The sequence below is a fragment of the Salvelinus namaycush genome, chromosome 10 (genome assembly GCF_016432855.1).
Source record: "Salvelinus namaycush isolate Seneca chromosome 10, SaNama_1.0, whole genome shotgun sequence".
NCBI classification, from domain to species: Eukaryota; Metazoa; Chordata; class Actinopteri; order Salmoniformes; family Salmonidae; genus Salvelinus; species Salvelinus namaycush.
In genome coordinates, this window is record NC_052316.1 from 5,911,944 (window position 1) to 5,935,279 (window position 23,336).

Sequence of the window (23,336 nt, forward strand, 5' to 3'; positions counted from 1 at the left end):
AGCGGATGCAGGCAATGAGGCAGTGATCGCTGAGATCCTGATTGAAAACAGCAGAGGTGTATTTGGAGGGCAAGTTGGTCAGGATAATATCTATGAGGGTCCCCATGTTTCCGGATTTAGGGTTGTACCTGGTTGGTTCCTTGATGATTTGTGTGAGATTGAGGGCATCTAGCTTAGATTGTAGGACTGCCGGGGTGTTAAGCATATCCAATTTTAGGTTAACCTAACAGAACGAACTCTGAAGATAGATGAGGGGCAATCAATTCACATATTGTGTCCAGGGCACAACTGAGAGCTAAGCGGGGTCTATAACAGGCGGTGAGAGACTTATCTATAACAGTGAGAGACTTATTTCTGGAGAGATTTATTTTTAAAGTTAGAAGTTCGAACTGTTTGGGCATAGACCTGAAAAGTATGACAGAACTTTGCAGGCTATCTCTGCAGTAGATTGCAACTCCTCCCCCTTTGGCAGTTCTATCTTGATGGAAAATGTTATAGTTGGGTATGGAAATATCTGAATTTTTGGTGGCCTTCCTAAGCCAGGATTCAGACACGGCAAGGACATCAGGGTTGGCGGAGTGTGCTGAAGCAGTGAGTAAAACACACTTAGAGAGGAGGCTTCTGATGTTAACATGCATGAAATCAAGGCTTTTTCGATTACAGAAGTCAACAAATGAGAGCTCCTGGGGACACGCAGGGCCTGGGTTAACCTCCACATCACCCGAGGAACAGAGGAGGAGTAGGATGAGGGTACGGCTAAAGGCTATCAAAACTGGTCATCTAGTGCGACAGATAAACAAAAAAAATAAACAAAATGGAGTACTGTGATTAATGAACAGTCCAGCAGGCATCAGCTATGTAGTCAAGTGATCATAGTGTCCAGTGAACAGCAATAGATGGAGCAGGGAAGCCGCAGCGTAGTCGTTACTACGCTAGCACGCGGGAGACACAGTGTTTAGAGTTAGCAGGCTGGGGTAAGTAGAAGCGTCTGCTCCGACGTTCGGCAACGGCCGGTTGAGGGCACAGCGGATGGAATTACGTCTGCGGACCAGTCGTGGTGGTACGGCAGGGCGTCGTGTCGACAAAGGGTCCTGGCCAGATGGTGAAAGAGGTATTGTAGTTGTAGTCATTTCTTTTGCTAGCCGGGAGATGCGCATGGCTCACGGCTAACTGGTGCCAGCTTCGGGGCTGGGGCGTTAGCCACTATAGCCACTCGGTAGCAGCTAGCTAGCAGCGATGATCCGCTGCAAAGGTCCAGAGCTTACGGCAAGTATCCGGCGGAGTAGTGGATTCTAGCCGTGTCCGGGAGGCATCAGCTGGGTAGCCGGGTGATCACAGAGTAGGCCGGTAGGTGTGCCAGGCTCAGGGCTAGCTGGGTCACTCGGTGGCAGCTAGCTAGCTGTGATGATCAGGAGTAATGGTCCAGGGTTTACGGCAGGAATCCGGCGTTGTAGTGGAGAAAAACAGTCCAAGGCTGGTAGGTATTAACCAGGCTTAAAAAAAACGGTTGGTGCCTGTGCAGAAAGTAAAAGCCGCTAGCATCGGCTAACAATGACTAAATAGCTAGTAGCTTATTAGCTGGTTAGCTGCTGATGGCTCACTTCTGATGGAGGTTTTGGCTATAAGGTCTAAAAAAAAATGCGGATCCGTGTCACATTGAGTGAGACGGGTTACCGGAAGGTATATTTAATTTAAAAATAGAAAAGAGTTTGAAAACAAATTGAAATATATACAAAAAAAGACAAAAAATACAAAAAGTAAACGAGAGGACGACCTACCACGTCTGCACTGCTACGCCATCTTGGAAAAACTATCACATGCACACACGTTCACTATCACATGCATACACTCTCACTAGCATTTACGATCTATAATTAACTCGCCCATATTTTTTTATTTTATATGATATATAATTAAAACAGTTTGCACAGGCAGGGCCCGCAGATTTTTTTTATTGACCATTTTATAAGACTCCAGATTGAGCACAACATTGTGTTTAGATGTACTGTAAAAGTCTCACTGGCCTATTAGGGAGGTTGAGAGCTCTGTGAACCACAGATGTAAAGTAGTCAAGAGGCCATAAAAATAGCAGAGACACCAGTCCAACATTTAAGTCAATTTCAAAAAGCACAGATAGGTCAAAAACACAAATAGGGTAGCAGATTGCACAAGGCAACATATCATTCAATACACTCATGGAGAGCTAACTGTCTAATGCTAGACAATAGGCAAAGTGTAAAATGGCTTACCGTGCAGTATTTAAAAAAAAATAATCAAGTAACAATTATGGGTAACACTTTACTTGACACCTTGTGTCATAAAACGTTATAATACGGTCATAACCGTATCATAATATGTCATACCAGCTGACATAACGTGTAATAACCTGTTATAATATGGTCAACACTGTCATGCTGAGGGGTATTCCTGTCTGGAATAAAGCCCTTTTGTGGGGAAAAACTCGTTCTGATTGGCTGGGTCTGTTTCCCCAGTGGGTGGGCCTGGCTACTGTTAGGGTTGCGAAAGTTCAACTGAGATAGGAACAATAGTACACCTGAACTTGGTTAAAATAATTGTTTAATTCAAAAGTTAATAAATGGCAAATACAATTTCCGTATATACGGGTTCAATGTTTCATCACGCATGTCAGGGTTGTGTGCGGCGAAGTAGCAGAGTCAAATGCAGGACACAGGTGTTGAGCGAAACACAAAACGTTTACTCAAAAATGACAGCAAAATTCCACAAAGGGAATAATTACAAAACATCATATGAACTAACAACAACCACTAACGTAACAAACAATCACGGACAAAACAGAAATGAAAGCCAGAGGGTTAAATAGGGAACATAATAGGGGAATTGAAACCAGGTGTGTAATTATGCAGACAAAACAAAACGAAACAGAAAAATGGATCGGTAGTGACTAGAAAGCCGGTGACGTCGACCGCCAAACACCACCCGAACAAGGAGAAGGGCCGACTTCGGCGGAAGTCGTGACAGTACCCCCCCCTTGACGCGCGGCTCCAGCAGCGCGACGACACCGGCCTCGAGGACGACCCGGAGGGCGAGGTGCAGGGCGATCCGGGCGGAGACGGTGAAACTCTTGTAACATAGATGGATCTAGAATGTCCTCCACCGGTACCCAGCATCTCTCCTCCGGACCGTACCCCTCCCACTCCACGAGGTACTGAAGGCCCCTCGCCCGACGCCTAGAATCCATGATGGCTCTTACGCTATACGCCGGGACCCCCTCGATGTCAAGAGGGGGCGGAGGAACCTCCCGCACCTCAGATTGCTGGAGCGGACCAGCCACCACCGGCCTGAGGAGAGACACATGGAACGAGGGGTTAATACGGTAATCAGGGGGGAGTTGTAACCTATAACAAAGTGCATACACCGGGGCCTCACTGCGGTGGAGGTCGGCACTCGCTTTTTGTCTCCTGATGGCACGTTGTAGCCGTACGTGGGCAGCGTTCCAAGTCTCCTCTGAGTGCCGAAACCATTCATCCACCGCAGGAGCCTCAATCTGGCTCTGATGCCATGGTGCCAGGACCGGCTGGTAACCTAGCACACACTGAAAAGGTGATAGGTTGGTAGAGGAGTGGCGGAGGGAGTTTTGGGCCATCTCGGCCCAGGGGATGTAAGCTGCCCACTCCCCCGGCCGGTCCTGGCAATAGGACCTCAGAAACCTACCCACATCCTGGTTTACTCTTTCCACCTGCCCGTTGCTCTCGGGGTGGAAACCTGAGGTAAGGCTGACCGAGATCCCCAGGCGTTCCATAAACGCCCTCCAGACTCTAGACGTAAATTGGGGACCCCGATCAGAAACTATATCCTCAGGCACCCCGTAGTGCCGGAATACATGGGTGAACAGAGCCTCCGCAGTTTGTAGAGCCGTAGGGAGACCGGGCAAAGGAAGGAGACGGCAGGACTTAGAAAACCGATCCACAACGACCAGGATCGTGGTGTTACCCCGCGACGGGGGAAGATCCGTCACGAAATCCACCGATAGGTGTGACCATGGTCGCTGTGGAACGGGAAGGGGTTGTAATTTCCCTCTGGGCAGATGTCTAGGTGCCTTGCACTGTGCACATACCGAACAGGAGGAAACATAAACCCGCACGTCCTTAGCTAAAGTGGGCCACCAGTACTTCCCAGAAAGGCAGCGCACCGTCCGACCGATACCAGGATGACCAGAGGAGGGTGACGTATGAGCCCAACAGATCAAACGATCGCGGACATCAAACGGAACGTACAGACGCCCAGCTGGACAGTCATGTGGAATGGACTCTGTACGTGACGCCCGTTCGATGTCCGCGTCCACCTCCCACACCACCGGTGCCACCAGGCGAGAGGCTGTAACTATGGGAGTGGGATCTGTGGACCTCTCCTCTGTATCATACAGCCGGGACAGTGCATCTGCCTTAACGTTCTGGGAACCTGGTTTGTAGGTAAGGGTGAAATCAAAACGGGTGAAAAACATGGCCCACCTTGCCTGGCGAGGGTTCATTCTCCTCGCTGCCCGTATGTACTCCAGATTGCGGTGGTCAGTCCAAATGAGAAAAGGGTGTCTAGCCCCCTCAAGCCAGTGTCTCCACGCTTTCAGAGCCATGACAACAGCCAGCAACTCCCGGTCCCCCACATCATAGTTTCGCTCCGCCGGGCTGAGCTTCTTCGAAAAGAATGCACAGGGGCGGAGCTTTAGTGGCGTACCCGAACGCTGAGACAGCACAGCCCCTATCCCCGCCTCGGACGCGTCCACCTCAACTATGAATGCTAAGGAAGGATCAGGATGAGCCAGAACTGGAGCCGAGGTAAACAGTGCCTTCAGGTGACCAAAAGCCCTGTCCGCCCCAGCTGTCCACTGCAGTCGCACCGGTCCTCCCTTCAGCAGTGAGGTAATGGGAGCCGCTACCTGACCAAAACCCCGGATAAATCTCCGGTAGTAGTTGGCAAACCCTAAAAACCGCTGCACCTCCTTTACCGTGGTTGGAGTCGGCCAATTACACACGGCTGAAATGCGGTCATTCTCCATCTCTACCCCTGACGCTGAAAAGCGGTACCCTAGGAAGGAGATGGATCGTTGGAAGAACAGACATTTCTCAGCCTTGACGTACAGGTCATGCTCCAACAGTCTACCAAGCACCCTACGCACCAGGGACACATGCTCGGCGCGTGTAGCGGAGTATATTAGAATGTCATCTATATACACCACTACACCCTGCCCGTGCAGGTCCCTGAAGATCTCATCCACAAATGATTGGAAGACTGATGGAGCATTCATTAACCCGTACGGCATGACGAGGTATTCATAATGCCCAGAAGTGGTGCTAAATGCTGTCTTCCACTCATCTCCCCCCTTAATACGCACCAGGTTGTAAGCGCTCCTGAGGTCCAATTTTGTGAAGAAGCGCGCCCCGTGTAATGACTCGGTCATACTGGCTATGAGTGGTAGCGGGTAACTGTATTTTACCGTGATCTTATTTAATCCTCGATAATCAATACACGGGCGCAAACCTCCATCCTTCTTCTTCACAAAAAAGAAACTCGAGGATACAGGTGAGATGGAAGGCCGAATGTATCCCTGTCCCAGAGATTCGGTGACATATGTCTCCATAGCCACCGTCTCCTCCTGTGACAGAGGATACACATGACTCCTGGGAAGTTTAGCGTCTACCAAGAGATCTATCGCACAATCCCCCGGTCGATGGGGTGGTAATTGAGTCGCCTTCTTCTTACAGAAGGCGAGTGCCAAATCGGCATATTCGGGAGGAATGTGCATGTTGGAAACCTGGTTTGGACTTTCCACCGTAGTGGCACCTAAGGAAACACCTACACATCTACCTGAACACTGACAGGACCATCCCTTGAGAGTCCTCTGTTGCCACGAAATAATCGGATCATGAGAGGCCAACCAGGGAAGACCCAACACAACAGGAAACGCAGGAGAGTCGATCAAAAAGAGACTAATTCTCTCCTCGTGATCCCTCTGCGTTCTCATAGCGATGGGCGCTGTGACCTCCCCAATCAGCCCCGACCCCAAAGGACGACTATCTAAGGCATGTACAGGGAAGGGAACATCAACAGGAATAATAGGGATCCCTAATCTATGTGCTAAAGAGCGATCAATAAAGTTCCCAGCTGCGCCTGAATCTACTAGCGCCTTATGCTGGGGATGCGAGGAAAACTCAGGAAATTCTATATGTAACCACATGTGCGCAACAGAAGACTCTGGGTGAGTTATGTGCCTACTCACCGGAGATGACCCATCAGTGCTCCGCCTGCTACCTCGACTTCCAGGAGAAACACCCCAGCACCGGACAGCAGTGTGTCCTCTGCGTCCACAGTTGGTGCATGGAGTGGTCCTCCCTCCGGTCTCCCTTCTAGCAGCCCCTCCTAACTCCATCGGTGTAGGATCCAAGGGGCTGGGTAATGGAATGGGCGGACCCCGATCTAGACGTCCGCGGGAGGCCAACAGGTTATCCAGCCGGATAGATAAATCCACCAGCTGGTCCAGGTTAAGAGTGGTGTCCCTGCAGGCTAACTCCCTACGAACGTCCTCTCGTAGACTACACCTGTAGTGATCGATCAGGGCCCGCTCATTCCATCCCGCACCAGCGGCCAGAGTACGGAAGTCCAGGGCGAAATCTTGAGCGCTCCTCATCCCCTGTCTGAGATGGAACAAACACTCTCCCGCCGCTCTCCCTTCAGGTGGATGATCAAAGACCGCCCGGAAGCGGCGAGAGAAGTCATCATAGTCATCCAGGGTTTGGCCCTCTCTTCCCCAGATGGCGTTGGCCCACTCCAGGGCCTTTCCAGTCAGACAGGAGATGAGGGCGCCCACTCTCTCTCGTCCTGAAGGGGTCGGATGAACAGTTGCCAGGTATAACTCCAACTGTAGGAGGAACCCCTGACACCCGGCTGCTGTACCATCATACGCTCCTGGGAGCGAGAGCCGAATCCCACTGGGTCCTGACGATGGAGGGATGACCGGTGGAGTAGGGAGAGGCGCGGGTGGGGTTGATGGGGTATGATTACCCGGGAGACTTCCTCTCTCCCATCGGTCCATTGTCTGCAGCACGCGATCCATGGCGGTCCCTAAACTGTGTAACATGGTCGCGTGCTGTTGAACTTGCTCCCCGACTGGGAGAGAGGGGCTGGTTGTGCCTGCTGACTCCATTTGAAGTTTGGTCCGTGATTCTGTCAGGGTTGTGTGCGGCGAAGTAGCAGAGTCAAATGCAGGACACAGGTGTTGAGCGAAACACAAAACGTTTACTCAAAAATGACAGCAAAATTCCACAAAGGGAATAATTACAAAACATCATATGAACTAACAACAACCACTAACGTAACAAACAATCACGGACAAAACAGAAATGAAAGCCAGAGGGTTAAATAGGGAACATAATAGGGGAATTGAAACCAGGTGTGTAATTATGCAGACAAAACAAAACGAAACAGAAAAATGGATCGGTAGTGACTAGAAAGCCGGTGACGTCGACCGCCGAACATCACCCGAACAAGGAGAAGGGCCGACTTCGGCGGAAGTCGTGACAACGCAGGATAAGACAGAGAACTGATTTGTTTCTGACAAAGATAGTATATTATACTCGTGACAGAGATAGTTCCCGCTTCCGAGCCGGCCTGTCAGAGTAGAGACTGGGCGTGGTTTAGACTTACCCAGCCTATCGTTGATGTTGGCACACAAGCTGGTCCCAACTTCTTTGCGCTTTCTGGTGTCCCTTCATTGTTGCTGTGTAGATTACGCTCCCTCACCCCAGAGACTGGGGTCAGACAGTTTTATAACATTGTCTGAGATATCTGCACCTGTATACATTGTCCACTGTTCTCGCTCAAGGCTAACTACAGCTTCCCAGCTTCTTATCTGAGCTAACTGTTACTTCCAGCACACACACACAGACATCCAGGCGCCCAGACCAACAGTTTGTCAATATCCAATCACATATGATATAGTTGCTAATCACGTTTGTTATAGTATTGGGTTATAGTGCATGACTCAGAACCTCACATATGTTTTTCGTGTGTATAGCTTATCTGTTATTGTCCATTGTACACCTCAGTCAGCAGTCTCATGATTCACCCCCTCCTGTGTCTCTCTAAGATTAGCACAGTCTCGTCACACAGTACAGCGCCCACACTACTGATACTTTGTTGCATACACACACATATTTCATACACACACACATTTCAGGCTGATATTCATGGTTAGACAGAGCACTGGTAAGAGTAGAGACTAATGGAAAATGCAGGTTCACAAGAGTCAGCAATTCAAACTTTAATGCATAAGAAGCCCTACTAGCTTATAGTTAGTTAAGCATGTCAAAAAACCTTATAAAAACCCCACACTACCAAATGAGTTGGCCTCCAAGCTCCATCTTTGGCTGCACCCCAGCCCAGTCATGTGAAATCCATAGACTAGGGCCTAATGAATTTATTTAAATTGACTGATTTCCTTATATGAACTGTAACTCAGTAAAATCTTTGAAATTGTTGCATGTTTTTGTTCAGTATATGTCACAACAGGTGTAAATATATGGGTCATGACAGTGTTATGACCATATTATGACAGGTTATGACAAGATATGTCAGCTGTTATGCCATATTATGACATGGTTATGACCGTATCATAACGTGTTATGACGCTAGGGGGCAAGTAAAGTGTTGCCCAATTATGCTGTATTAATATAATTAACTTTCATCACTGTGTACTATAACATAAATCATAATAAACAAACATATCTTCACTGTGCAAGTTCATAGGGTATGGGAGTGGATGTGGGGGATGCATCTGTCCCTAGGACATCAACATGAAACCTGCTGAAAAGGAGTAAGCAGGATGATGCCAAGTTAACAATGAGAGAGAGAGAAATCAGTGGTAATCAGTGGTAATACTAACAAAGAACAAGATATACTTTGTTAGTATCCTAAGGCTGACTGTCACGTCACTCTTCACCAAAATTACAGCAAAATGATGCAGGGCTGCTCCTTCCATCACATCTTCACTGCCCCCCCCCCCCCACACACACACACACACACACACCCTCAATACTCCTATGGGTTTAACTGTTTCAGGGTTCCCTTGACAACAACATCTAAGAAAGCTCTTGGAGTCATGCCCAGGTGACACAATTAGCGGAAGTTTTCCCCTTGAGCACTTGTTAACAAAGGAGCAATGTGCAATGCACAGGATAGCAAGCAAAAAGGTACAAATGCATGTGCTGAGAAATGGTAGCATCCACCTCAATGCAAAGGGAGAGGCTTGGGAGGACGAGTGTGGGCCAACCCCTCTTGTGTCTCAGTTGGAGCCAGGACATTAACTATAATTGGCCTTTCCTCTTTACCTGGTAGTTTCCTGAGATTCTGTAAAACACAGATATTTGGGTGGATTGCCTGTCCCCATTGGCCGAAGGATGATTAGCAGGGAAGATATGGAGGTCTCTATCATGTAATGAAAAAAGGGTTAGCCAAGATCATTATTTAGAGTTAGCCCTTTGGCAATTACAGTAAGTACTTTGAAGACCCCTCGTAAGGATGTTTTATTAACTCAAATAGCACAAGGTCTTCTATATAATAACGGACCAGCATCATTGAAGATCCATGACCTTGATCTTTTTGCTTGCTAAATCTTCATAACGTTCAGTATTGGGCCCCATTCAATCAAAACTAATACGCCTCACCAGGCTTTCCGGGATACGTAAGAAAGCATGTTCTTGAATCAATCACTTCATACATATCCCGGAAAGTTAGTTACCAGCTTTCATTAAATAGGGCTCTTAGTGATGTCACGTTTTACTGTCTTTATGTCTCAATAGGCTACTTACTTAGTGTTTGGGAATAGGTTAGGTAGTTCAGGCAGCATACTTCAGCTCACTACCACTTCCACACTCGATTCCCCCAGGGGGCAGCAGCAACCTTATCCAAACGCTGAGCCTGGTTGACAAAGAACACAGGTGCTGCCAATTAAGGTGATCTTCAGTCAGAGTGCCGGCTTGGAGAGCGATGAGGCTGCTGGTTGGTTTGGTGGCCATGAAGCCTTTCGTTTGGTTTTGATTCTTTACTTTGGGTCTGCCTGTTAGTTGTTTTTGGATGTGTTTATTTTCGTCATCATCAAATCAATAATCTGTTTGGACTGGCCAACCAAGAGGTCAAGAGAGACAGAGCTGACCCTGAACCAAGGTAAGGTTACTGTCTCCCTGGGCACATGTATAGTATATTCAACACCAAGGCGCATATATTGATTTCTCACAGAGATTCACATCTTAAATCAGGTTACAGAACCGATTCCTGATCAGAACAACAGTAAGTGATGGTCCACCTCACGACGCATGCTTGTTTACAGACAAGATTTAGGTCTGCATCCTGGCACCGCAATTTGTCTTATTTTATGCTAAATAGATGGCGGCATTCAAGAACAGCTATCTTTATGGGCGATCGTCACGTGGACATCATGGGGTTTCACAACCGTCTCTCTGTAATGCATCACTCTCGTCGGCATTGGCCTAACTGTATCTCGGGTCTTAAGGGGCTTCATTCATTGTGTGCACACTGCGTAGTGTATTTACATGTGCCACTAGACTTCACTTGACTGTGTGAGTGACTACTACAGGTTGGTCCCATGGTCTCCATGATGGACGCTACGAATGAGAACGATGTGTTCATCTGTGATTCATAGCTTCCGTCATGGACACCCTAGGACCACCATGTAGATGTCACTCATAAAGTCAGGCGAAGGCTAGCAGCACTTGCAAATACACTGTGCAGTGTGCAGCATAAAGTCAGATACTGTATGTACGGACCAACAATAATGACAATGGTATGCAATAGAAAATCCGTGAGGGTGCTACTGCTGCTGGTCATGAATTTAATGTTAAGAGACTGAGAGGATACAGTAATCCAGTTAATAGCATGCACTCTCCCTTCGCTTTTTGATGATAGTCACAGACACGACAATGCTATGGATGCAAGGATTAACCATCCATGATATAACCATTTTAGTTGTAACCTTGTTTTTAAGCTACACGGTGGTTGTTTACATTTACTTTGTTCACAAACATTGGAGTAAAACAAGCTTATATTTCGGGTTTTGATGAGGTACGACAGTTGAACTAAGCTCATGAGGCATTTATACCTTGTATTCTTCAAGAATTAATGCTTACATATAATTTGCCTGGCTACCCAGATTACGGCCAAAAGCTACACCACGCCCACAGAGTTAGTTTCTTCTCCTCAATGAGTCTGGCTCGTAGTACCTCCCCGAACTTTCACAGAATGTGAACACATTCTGAGCTGTCTGATTGCTCCAGAAACCGATGGGTTGGGCCAGAGCCAGAACTTATGTGGGTAAAGCGGCGGTTTGAAAATGTGTCACTGGCTATGATTGTCACGTTCCTGACCTGTTTTCTGTTGTTTTGTATGTGTTTAGTTGGTCAGGACGTGAGCTGGGTGGGAATTCTATGTTGTGTGTCTAGTTTGTCTGTTTCTATGTCAGCCTAGTGTGGGTTCTCAGAGACAGATGGTAGTCGTTGTCTCTGATTGAGACTCATATATAGGAGGCTTGTTTTGTGTTGGGATTTTGTGGGTGTTTGTTACCTGTCTCTGTGTTTGTGTTCTGCACCAGATAGGTCTGTATCGGTTTTGCACATTTGTTATTTTGTATGTTGTTTGTAGTGTTTCACTTGTTCTTTTATTAAACATGTTGAACACTAGCCGCGCTGCACTTTGGTCCTCTCCTTCACATATGGAAGAAAGCCGTTACAGAAACACCCACCAATCCCGGACCAAGCAGCGTGGCAATGGGCAGCAGCAACAGCAGCAGCGGTGCCAGGAGGAATGGTCATGGGAGGAAATCATAAACGGAAAAGGACCCTGGGCAAAGGTGGGAGAGAATCGCCACTCTTGGGAGGAGAAGGAGGCAGCCACAGCCCAGGAGCGCTGGATTGAGGAGGCAGCACGTAAGAGAGGCTGGAAGCCCGAGAGGCTCACCCAAAAATTTCTTGGGGGGGGGGGCTAAAGGGGAGTGTGGCGAAGCCGGGTTGGATACCTGAGCCAACACCCCGGGCTTACCGTGGAGTGAGAGGGCGTCGTACTGGTCAGACACCGTGTTATGCGGTAAAGCGCACGGTGTCCCCAGTACGCGTGCTTAGCCCAGTGCGGGCTATTCCACCTTGCCGCACTGGGAGGGCTAGGTTGGGCATCGAGCTGGATGTCATGAAGCCGGCCCAACGTATCTGGCCTCCAGTACGTCTCCTCGGGCCGGCGTACATGGCACCAGCCTTACAGGTGGTGTCCCCGGTTCGCCTGCATAGCCCAGTGCGGGTTGTTCCACCTCGCCGCACTGGCAGGGCTACGGGGACCATTCAACCTGGTAAGGTTGGAGAGGCTCGGTGCTCAAGAGCGCGTGTCCTCCTTCACGGTCCGGTATATCCGGCGCCACCTTCCCGCCCCAGCCCAGTACCACCAGTGCCTACACCACGCACCAGGCTTCCAGTGCATCGCCAGAGCCCTGTTCCTCCTCCCCGCACTCGCCCTGAGGTGCGTGCCCTCAGCCCGGTACCTCCAGTTCCGGCACCACGCATCAGGCCTATAGTGCGTCTCAGCCGGCCAGAGTCTGCCGTCTGCCCAGCGGTGCCTGAACTGCCCGTCTGCCCAGCGGCGCCTGAACTGTCCGTCTGCCCAACGCCGTCTGAACTGTCCGTCTGCCCAACGCCGTCTGAACTGTCCGTCTGCCCAGCGCCGTCTGAGCCGTCCGTCTGCCCAGCGCCGTCTGAGCCGTCCGTCTGCCCAGCGCCGTCTGAGCCGTCCGTCTGCCCAGCGCCGTCTGAGCCGTCCGTCTGCCCAGCGCCGTCTGAGCCGTCCGTCTGCCCAGCGCCGTCTGAGCCGTCCGTCTGCCCAGTGCCGTCTGAGCCGTCCGTCTGCCCAGCGCCGTCTGAGCCGTCCGTCTGCCCAGCGCCGTCTGAGCCGTCCGTCTGCCCAGCGCCGTCTGAGCCGTCCGTCTGCCCAGCGCCGTCTGAGCCATCCGTCTGCCCAGCGCCGTCTGAGCCATCCGTCTGCCCAGCGCCGTCTGAGCCATCCGTCTGCCCAGCGCCATCTGAGTCATCCGTCTGCCACGAGCCATTAGAGCCGCCCGTCTGTCCCGAGCCATTAGAGCCGTCCGTCAGTCAGGAGCTGCCAGAGCCGCCAGCCAGTCAGGAGCTGCCAGAGCCGCCAGCCAGTCAGGAGCTGCCAGAGACGCCAGCCAGTCAGGAGCTGCCAGAGACGCCAGCCAGTCAGGAGCTGCCAGAGACGCCAGCCAGTCAGGAGCTGCCAGAGACGCCAGCCAGTCAGGAGCTGCCAGAGACGCCAGCCAGTCAGGAGCTGCCAGAGACGCCAGCCAGTCAGGAGCTGCCAGAGACGCCAGCCAGTCAGGAGCTGCCAGAGCTGCCCTACAGTCATGAGCTGCCCTTCAGTCATGAGCTGCCCTTCAGTCATGAGCTGCCCTTCAGTCATGAGCTGCCCTTCAGTCATGAGCTGCCCTACAGTCATGAGCTGCCCTCCAGTCATGAGCTGCCCTCCAGTCATGAGCTGCCCTCCAGTCATGAGCTGCTCTCCAGTCATGAGCTGCCCTCCAGTCATGAGCTGCCCTCCAGTCATGAGCTGCCCTCCAGTCATGAGCTGCCCTCCAGTCATGAGCTGCCCTCCAGTCATGAGCTGCCCTCCAGTCATGAGCTGCCCTCCAGTCATGAGCTGCCACTCAGTCCGGAGATGCCACTCAGTCCGGAGCTGCCACTAGTCCGGAGTTGTCCCTCTGGCCTGAGCTACCTCTCTGTCCTGGGCTACCTCTCTGTCCTGAGCTACCTCTTTGTCCTGAACTACCTCTCTGTCCTGAGTTGTCTCCTCTATTGTAGAGGGGAGTTGGTGAAGGTTCCTGGACCATGGTCGGGGGCGAGGGTCGCCACTCAAGGGACGCTAAGGAGGTGGACAAAGACAATGGTGGAGTGGTGCCCTCGTCCACCGCCGGAGCCGCCACCGCGGACAGATGCCCACCCAGACCCTCCCCTTGAGTTTTAGGGGTGCGCCCGGAGTTCGCACCTTGAGGGGGGGGTTCTGTCACGTTCCTGACCTGTTTTCTGTTGTTTTGTATGTGTTTAGTTGGTCAGGACGTGAGCTGGGTGGGAATTCTATGTTGTGTGTCTAGTTTGTCTGTTTCTATGTCAGCCTAGTGTGGGTTCTCAATCAGAGACAGATGGTAGTCGTTGTCTCTGATTGAGACTCATATATAGGAGGCTTGTTTTGTGTTGGGATTTTGTGGGTGTTTGTTACCTGTCTCTGTGTTTGTGTTCTGCACCAGATAGGTCTGTATCGGTTTTGCACATTTGTTATTTTGTATGTTGTTTGTAGTGTTTCACTTGTTCTTTTATTAAACATGTTGAACACTAGCCACGCTGCACTTTGGTCCTCTCCTTCACCTATGGAAGAAAGCCGTTACAATGATACTCTGAGTAGTTAGAGATCATCCAATCGCTGATGACTTTGTTTTGTTTGCCCCTTTAACAGGCATTGACTTTCATACAGAAAAACTTTTACATGTGGAATTGCAAGTTCACATGTGGACATTTTTCACATATGTAACTGCAATTGTGATTTTCACATGTGAAAGGGAGTTTCTTCCTACATGTGAACCTGCAAATTAGATTTTCATATGTGATTGAATTTACACGTGAAAATGTGGTGTTAAAATGTCAACTTTAAATGTAATACATGTGAAAATATGGTTTCATGTGGGAAATTTAAGCTCAACATGTGAAAATAGCTATTTCACGCTGCTAATTTGATGTGTTTTTTTTGTAAGGCCCTGCAGTGCTTCTCTCAGTGCTTCTCTAAGCCATCATTTCTCATTAGCCGGTTGGGGTCTGTCCCCTTAATAATTCCCATTAATGTCAGCAATCTTTTTATATTTGTGCCAGAAGTGAGGCACATTTTGTAATTGAATACAGGGGAAATTATCTAATTAAGTGGCAGGGGCCCTAAAAGACCTCCGAAATGATTTGCTTCTCTCATTAAGGGCCCATTTTGCTGAAGATTATACAGCAGGATGTTACGCTTTGAGGTTTGGAGGGTGAAATGAAGTAAGGAATTCAATTCCTTCATAAAACGATCGATCATGACTTTTGGCTGGAGGTGCCTCCATGCAACACTTAGCTATTACAGTTCCAGTATCTTGGAACTCAAATTGTTCTCCCCAAGCAAACATACAATGTATTCGCACTGGCATTCCTCATAACTGTTTGACAACCTATTATGATAATGTACAAATTGTCTTAAAACAACATAGTACAGTACAAAATGATAGGATACAAGATTATTATTCAAGCTCAATAACATGCCTAAAAAGACAGCTAATACTGTAGCTCTTTCTCTCTCTGCACTAAATCAACAACAGCAGAGGGTGAAGTGAGGTAACTTCAAACTGTCTTTCTTGGAAATAAACAAAGTTAGTTAGTCTCAGCGCAGGATAAAACACTAATAAACTCCCATTAAGTAAACCGGGCCAGCATTTTCAGGTTGCTGCAGATTCAGAACACTCCCACAGTTAGTCATTCACAGACAATCACATTCATATATCTTTTGTGTACTGAATATCTTTGTCAGAGTTGAGCTGTTATTCACACAGGTTTACAGGAATTGGATTTTTGTGTCATTCTGAAAGGGAGACAAAAGTCCCCACTGAGAAACGTGTCTGTCTATTGATCTATAAAAGTACTTGTAATCGTCATAAAATTTTCTGTGAAATACCGCACAGTACAAAAAACGCTGCGTAAGGAGGACCACGTCTTTGTCAGCTAGCCTATTGTCCCAAATTGACAAGTGAAGAATAAGACTTTTACTAATTCTCAAATATGCTGAGATGCAGGTAATCAGTTTCCCAATTTAGCAATTAATGGCGGGGTCAAACTTTTTTTTTTCTCAATTTGGCTTGAGTGGCTAATAACCAGCCACATTATTAATTCCAAGAAAATACAGTTGCATCATCGTTAGAGCCACAGCTCGAGCACATACGGACGGGTCATGAAACCGCGGGCAGCACCTTTCATATCAAGCGTATTCTATGGCAGGCTGAGTGCAACTTCATGGCTTGTAAAATATATTTTTTTAGTGCCTTCATTAAGATTTTGCTTGCAAACACAACTCTGGAGAGCAAGGATGGAAAATGTCATGTTTCCTCTCTATTCACATTGTGTGCACATGGCACAAGCAGACAATAATGACGGTGGGGCCATTTTTATCAAACCAAATCAATCGTTTCAATCTGCTTTGTCACTAGAGCACAGGATGGCAAATGGGCCAGTTAAACCTGGGACAACTACTTCAGGGTAATGATAATGGATGGGATGTGACCTATGCCACATCAGTGTTGGTAAACCTACAGCGACAGCCCAAGGATGCCTCACAGGCAAGGTGATTAGCTTTAGCATGGGTTTGGGAAGGGAGATAAACAACTGCTAATGGCTTAGCAATTACACTTGGGGAAACACACACACACACACACCGTAAGTCTCCGCCTCTGCCAAGGCTGGCTAAATGGGCACTGGGAGAGGCAGATGACGGATTCACAGAGCTAGCACTCAACTGAGCTGTGGGTCCTCAGGGGAAAAACAGAACACCCATGAACTGGTGGGGGGGATGGGGAGGAATGGTGGGTCACAAAAGATCATGTCATCACTTTGTTTGAATTACATTTTTTACACAGGATCACTACAAAGTGCACAGTGGATACAGTTCATAACAAAAAAATACATCTGTCAAATGAAGTGGACATCAGAGTGGCTGGGTCAAATAGTGTCATGATTGTGTGTGTGTGTGTCTGTGCAGGTGTGTTGGGGGGCAAACAATACACTGTTTCAAAAGACCTACACTTGTACACATCACCACATGTTATAACGTCTGGGTCACGTTGTCATTTCCAAGAAAAGGGTCAAAAGGGCATGTTGTGTCTGAGTTTGAGCAGTGTCGTCTGCTTGCAATTGCAGCTGGTGAGTGAGCAACAAGAGAGCCGCCCCCTGCTAAGCCCCTCCATCGACGACTTCCTCTGTGAGACCAAGTGCGATGGAGCTGCCCGCCCAGTGACTTCAAACACAGCAGGTACCTCCACTGACCTCCCACTCCTCTCTGTCTACCCAGCCCGGAGCTGCAGTCACACCTTCATGCATTAGTCATTGACATTTCATAACACTATGACATAACACTGTAACCTATTTCAGACAGAGAACAGGGTGTTAACCTGTAAAACCAAACAAAGGCTATGTTTACATGACTCTCTTTCAAACAGCCCCTTATTTACCACGTTCTTATAGGTAACAGAATGGTAACAGAATGCTGAGACTCAGGTTTTATAACTTTAAAATGCATGCCAAATGGAAACCAATGATTGCAAAGTTATACCATACATCTCTGTGTCCAAGGCAGTTGTGGCCGCTGATTGGCTGTATACCCGGGGCGCAGGATGGTTGGAGTTTTGAACAAAGCAGCATGACAGAAATATGAGGCCAAGTTTTCAAACTAGCGATCGTTTCTTTAAGATACAGTGCCTTCACTAAACCTAAACCTAGCCCTAACCTTAACCCGTATCCTAACCCTAAACCTAACCCTAACCTTAGTAGCCAGTTGCTTATCAACAGATAATCTACAATACAGATGGTCATACTATCTACAGTGCCTTCACTAAACCTAAACCTAGCCCTAACCTTAACCCGTATCCTAACCCTAAACCTAACCCTAACCTTAGTAGCCAGTTGCTTATCAACAGATAGTATGAACATCTGTACTGTAGATTATCTACAGCGCCTTCAGAAAGTATTCACACCACTTGACGTTTTCCAAATGTTGTTGTGTTAGTCGGAATTTGAAATGGATTCAACTGAGTTTTTTGTCACTGGCCTACACGCAATACCCCATAATGTCGAAGTGGAATTATACTGAAAAAATATATAAACGCAACATGTAGAGTGTTGGTCCCATGTTTCATGAGCTGAAATAAAATATCCCAGGCATTTTCCACACGCACAGAAAGTGTATTTGTCAAAATAAAATTGGCACAAATTTGTTTACATCCCTGTTAATGACCATTTCTCCTTTGCCGAGATAATCCATCCACCTGGCAGGTGTGGCATGTCAAGAAGCTGATTAAACAGCATGATCATCACACAGGTGCTGGGGACAATAAAAGGCCACTCTAAAATGTACATTTTTGTCACCCAACAAATGTTATAGATGTCTTCAGTTTTGAGGGCGCATGCAATTGGCACGCTGACTGTAGGAATGTCGACTAGAGCTGTTGACAGATCATTTAATGTTCATTTCTCTACCATAAGCTACTCCAACGTCGTTTTAGAGAATTTGGCGGTACGTCCAACCGGCCTCACACCTGCAGACCACGTGTAACCACGCCAGCCGAGACAGCTGATGAAAGTATTTCTGTCTGTAATAGAGCCCTTTTGTGGGGGGAAAATAATTCTGATGACTGTGCCTGGCTCCAAAGTGGGTGGGCCTATGCCTAGTCCTGTGAAATCCATAGATAAGGGCCTAATGAATTTATTTCAATTGACTGATTTCCTTATATGAACTGTAACTCAGTAAAATCTTTGAAATTGTTGCATGTTGCATTCATATTTTTGTTTAGTATATGTTTTTTTAAATGTTTACAAATTAATAAAACATTTAGTCAATAGGTATTCAACCCCTTTGCTATGGCAAGCCTAAATAAGTTCAGGAGTAAATGTTTGCTTAACCAGTCACAGCATGGACTCACTCTGTGTGCAATAATAGTGTTTAATATGATTTTTTGAATGATTACCTTCTCTGTGCCCCGCACATAAAATTATCTGTAAGGTCCCTCAGTCGAGCATTACATTTCATTTCATTACAGATTCAACCGAAACGACCAGGGAGGTTTTCTAATGCCTCGTAAAGATGCACAGCTATTGGTAGATGGGTAAAACAACAAAAAACAGACATGGAATATTCCTTTGAGCATAGTGAAGTTATAAATTACACTTTGGATGGTGTATCAATACGCCCAGTCACTACAAAGATACAGGCTTCCTTCCTAATTCACTTGCCGGAGAGGAAAGAAACCGCTCAGGGATTTCACCTCGAGGCCAACGGTGACATCACTACAGATCCAGGTTTGATCCCGGGCTATGTCACAGCCAGCCGCCACAGGGAGACCCATGAGGCGATTGGCCCAGCGTCGTCTGGGTTAGGGGAGGGTTTGGCCTGCTGGGATGTCCTTGTCCCATCGCACTCTAACGACTCCTTGTGACGGCTGGGCGCATGCATGCTAACTTCGGTCGCCAGCTGTACGGTGTTTCCTCCAACACATTGGTGCGAGCAGTGTGTCAAGAAGTAGTGTGGCTTGGGCGTGGTCGTGTTTCGGAGGACGCATAGCTCTCGACCTTCGCCTCTCCCGAGTTTGTACAGGAGTTGCCGCGATGGGGCAAGACTGTAACTACCAATTGGATATCATGAAATTTGGGAGAAAAAGGGGTAAAAAGTAGTTCAATAGTTGTGATAGGAGAAAACTGAGGATGGATCAACAACATTTTAGTTACTCCTCAACACTAACCTAATAGGCAGAATGAAAAGAAGAAAGCCTGTATCCTGTTTGCAACAAGGCACGAAAGTAATACTGCAAAAAATGTGGCAAAGCGTTTCAATTTTTGTCCTGTATACAAAGCATTATGTTTCACAGAAGAAAGAGACAGAGATATAGGGGACGTAGGTCTGGGTGCCTTGTAAGGATCCGACGGCGAGTGGGTAATTTGTCTTTACCATCGGTCCAATTAGCCAATGTACAATCATTGGATAATAAAATAGAACTACGAGCACGTATATCCAACCAACGGGATATTAAAAACTGTAATATCTTATGTATGGCTGAACAACGACATGAAAAACATACAGCTGGTGGGTTTTACGCTTTTTCGGCAGGATAGAACAGCTGCCTCCGGTAAGACAAGGGGTGGGTAAGACAAGGGGTGGCGGTCTGTGTATATTTGTAAACAACAGCTGGTGCACAAAATGTAAGGAAGTCTTGAGGTTTTGCTCGCCTGAGGTAGAGTATCTCATAACAAGCTGTAGACCACACTATTTACCAAGACAGTTTTCATCTATATTCTTCGTAGCTGTCTATTTACCACCACAAACCGATGCTGGCATTAGGACCGCACTCAATGAGCTGTATACGGCCATAAGCAAACAGGAATACGCTCATCCAGAGGCGCCGTTCCTAGTGGCCGGGGACTTTAATGCAGGGAAACTGCACCGTAGCAGGGAAATTGCACCGTAGCCGATGTAAACAGGTCAACATTCACAAGGCCGCAGGGCCAGACGGATAACCAGGACGTGTACTCTGAGCATGCGTTGACCAACTAGCAAGTGTCTTCACTGACTTTTTCAACCTTTCACTGACTCAAGTCTGTAATACCAACATGTTTCAAGCAGACCACCATAGTTCCTGTGCCCAAGACCACTAAGGTAATCTGCCTAAATGACTACCGACTCTTAGCACTCATGTCTGTAGCCATGAAGTGCTTTGAAAGGCTGGTCATGGCTCACATCAACACCATTATCCCAGAAACCCTAGACCCACTCCAATTTGCATACCGCCCCAGCAGATCCACAGATGATGCAATCTATATTGCATTCCACACTGCCCTTTCCCACCAGGACAAAAGGAACACCTATGTGAAAATGCTATTCATTGACTACAGCTCAGCGTTCAACATCATAGTGCCCTCAAAACTCATCATTAAGCTAAGGACCCTAGGACTAAACACAGGGTAGGTAACAACACATCTGTCATGCCATGCAGATCCTCTACATGGGGGCCCCTCAGGGGTGTGTGCTCAGTCCCCTCCTGTCCTCCCTGTTCACTCATGACTGCATGGCCAGGCACGACTCCAACACCACCATTAAGTTTGCTGATGACATAACATTGGTAGGCCTGATCACCAACAATGATGAGACGGCCTATAGGGAGGAGGTCAGAGACCTGGCCGTGTGGTGCCAGGACAGCAACCTCTCGTTCAACGTGATCAAGACATGGAGGTGATTGTGGCACGCCCCCATTCACATCGATGGGGATGTAGTGGAGCAGGTTGAAAGCTTCAAGATCCTTGGTGTCCACATCACTGTCATGCCACTACTGTGAGGATCCAAAGGATCAGGTTACAGTGGATCAGCTCTACAGTGCTCTCTCTCTGTCCCGCTCGGGGAGGGTTTTATGACAACTCACTCGATCGTAAACTATAGGCAGCAGACGATTCCTTTTTGTATCTAATTTGGGTGATCCGAATGTCTGTGTGCCTTGTGAAGAGTTTACTGCCCAAGAACTTCAACATCAAACAATGGGCACCGGGACAATATATCTCATCCTCCGAATGTTGGCAATGATGAGAAATGGAATGTGAAAGATGAATGTCCATTTTGTGATGTCATTAAAAGTTACATGAAGACGTTATAATGAAAACATTGTAACTTTAAGGGTTTTCACAACGTGTATATCATGTTTACATACTTTACGTTATATAGAAAATATCCAGTGTAAAGAGAATGTTTTTGTGATGATAAGATTGTGAGTTTAGTTCTCTAACGAGATCATAGTAAATTGTGATACCTTGCCTCGTATCTAGACACGCCCCAGGGAACCCAGAGAGCATGTCAGCATGACGTAAACACCCCCTTTTTACCCGAGGGTATGAATCATTTGAGTTAAGATTTAACATATCAGACTAGGATGACCAAGAGCTATAGCTGAGGTCTACGATTAGTCACAACCCTGCAACGCAGATGAGGTTGAAGAAGACAAAGGAACCTCTTAACAATCAATGCTACGGTTGAGTAGCTGTTCTCATTACTGTATCTAAGAAGGTGAATTTAAGCAGGACCTTCCGGTTATTCTCTTCAAATCATTGTTCGTCTACATGGCTTTCATCACCACTCTGGGATCATCGACACGGCTGATTAGCCATCCTCAGGAGACCACTCTTCCAGAATGAGTGCAAGTAAACAGACCACTAAGATGGACAGTGTGATATCTTGTGGACAATCAGAGACTTACACCCGAGAACAAAGGAGAGGGCCATCCAAAGAACAAGGCCTCGGACCCTTATCACCAAGCGGAACCCGGCCCACGAAGGCCTGGGCCCAACAGAGATACCCGACGAAGACCTTCAACACGTAAATACATGCATTACTTCTTACCCGTAAGGGCGGCAGTTCGGGGTAAGGTATTAGGGCTAAACGAAGCGTAGCTTACAAATGTATCCAAGTGTCTCTCTCTCTCATCAATTTCTAATCAATAACCTATTCCGTGTGTATGTACATCTGTTATCATTTAGCTTGTTAGTAAATAAATAATCAACTCAATTTGTGTGGTACGGAATGATCATTGAGACCCGGGTTTGTGCAGATATACGGAGTCTACGACATTCAGAATGAGACTGATATGAAGAAATGACAAATTAATGACTGGTAGGATATCGATATATTCTTGAGTTAATTCGGGAAACAGTAACTCATTAAACAAACTTTTACCAGTGGTGCCCAAATTCCTAATGAGTTAATTGTTACATTATTAATTGAATCAAGTAATAATTAAACGTAGTAGGTAATTATTCGATAAATAGCACATTAATGATAGTCACGTCACAACATTACCAACAAACTATCATGGTCCAAACACACCAAGACAATCATGAAGAGGGCACGACAAAGCCTATTCCCCCTCAGGGGACTGAAAAGAATTGGCATGGGTCCTCAGATCCTCAAAAAGTTCTACAGCTGCACCATCGAGAGCATCCTGACTGGTTGCATCACTGCCTGGTATGGCAACTGCTCGGCCTCCGACCGCAAGGCACTACAGAAGGTATGGCCCAGTACATCTCTGGAGCCAAGCTTCCTGCCATCCAGGACCTATATACCAGGCTGTGTCAGAGGAAGGCCCTGAAAATTGTCAAAGACTCCAGCCACCCTAGTCATAGACTGTTCTCTCTGCTACCGCATGGCAAGCGGTACCGGAGCACCACGTCTAGGTCCAAAAGGCTTCTCAACAGTTTCTACCCCCAAGCCATAAGACTCCTGAACGGCTAATCAAATGGCTACCCAGACTATTTGCATTGCCCCCCCCCCCCTCTTTTACACTGCTGCTACTCTCTGTTTATTATCTATGCATAGTCACTTTAACTCTACCTACATGTACATATTACCTCAATTACCTCGACTATCCGATGCCCCCGCACATTGACTCTGTACCGTTACCCCCTGTATATAGCCTCGCT

At 47.6% G+C, this 23,336-nt stretch overlaps 1 protein-coding gene across 1 annotated transcript in view; it reads left to right on the plus strand.

Moving 5' to 3' along the window:
• Nucleotides 1–23,336, plus strand: part of LOC120055127 (PEX5-related protein-like) — a 182,934-nt gene that overhangs the window by 91,885 nt on the left and 67,713 nt on the right. The window contains exon 2 of the mRNA XM_039003055.1: nucleotides 17,028–17,139. Within this exon, the coding sequence (XP_038858983.1) occupies nucleotides 17,028–17,139 (112 nt within the window). The remainder of the gene's footprint in view (nucleotides 1–17,027; nucleotides 17,140–23,336) is intronic.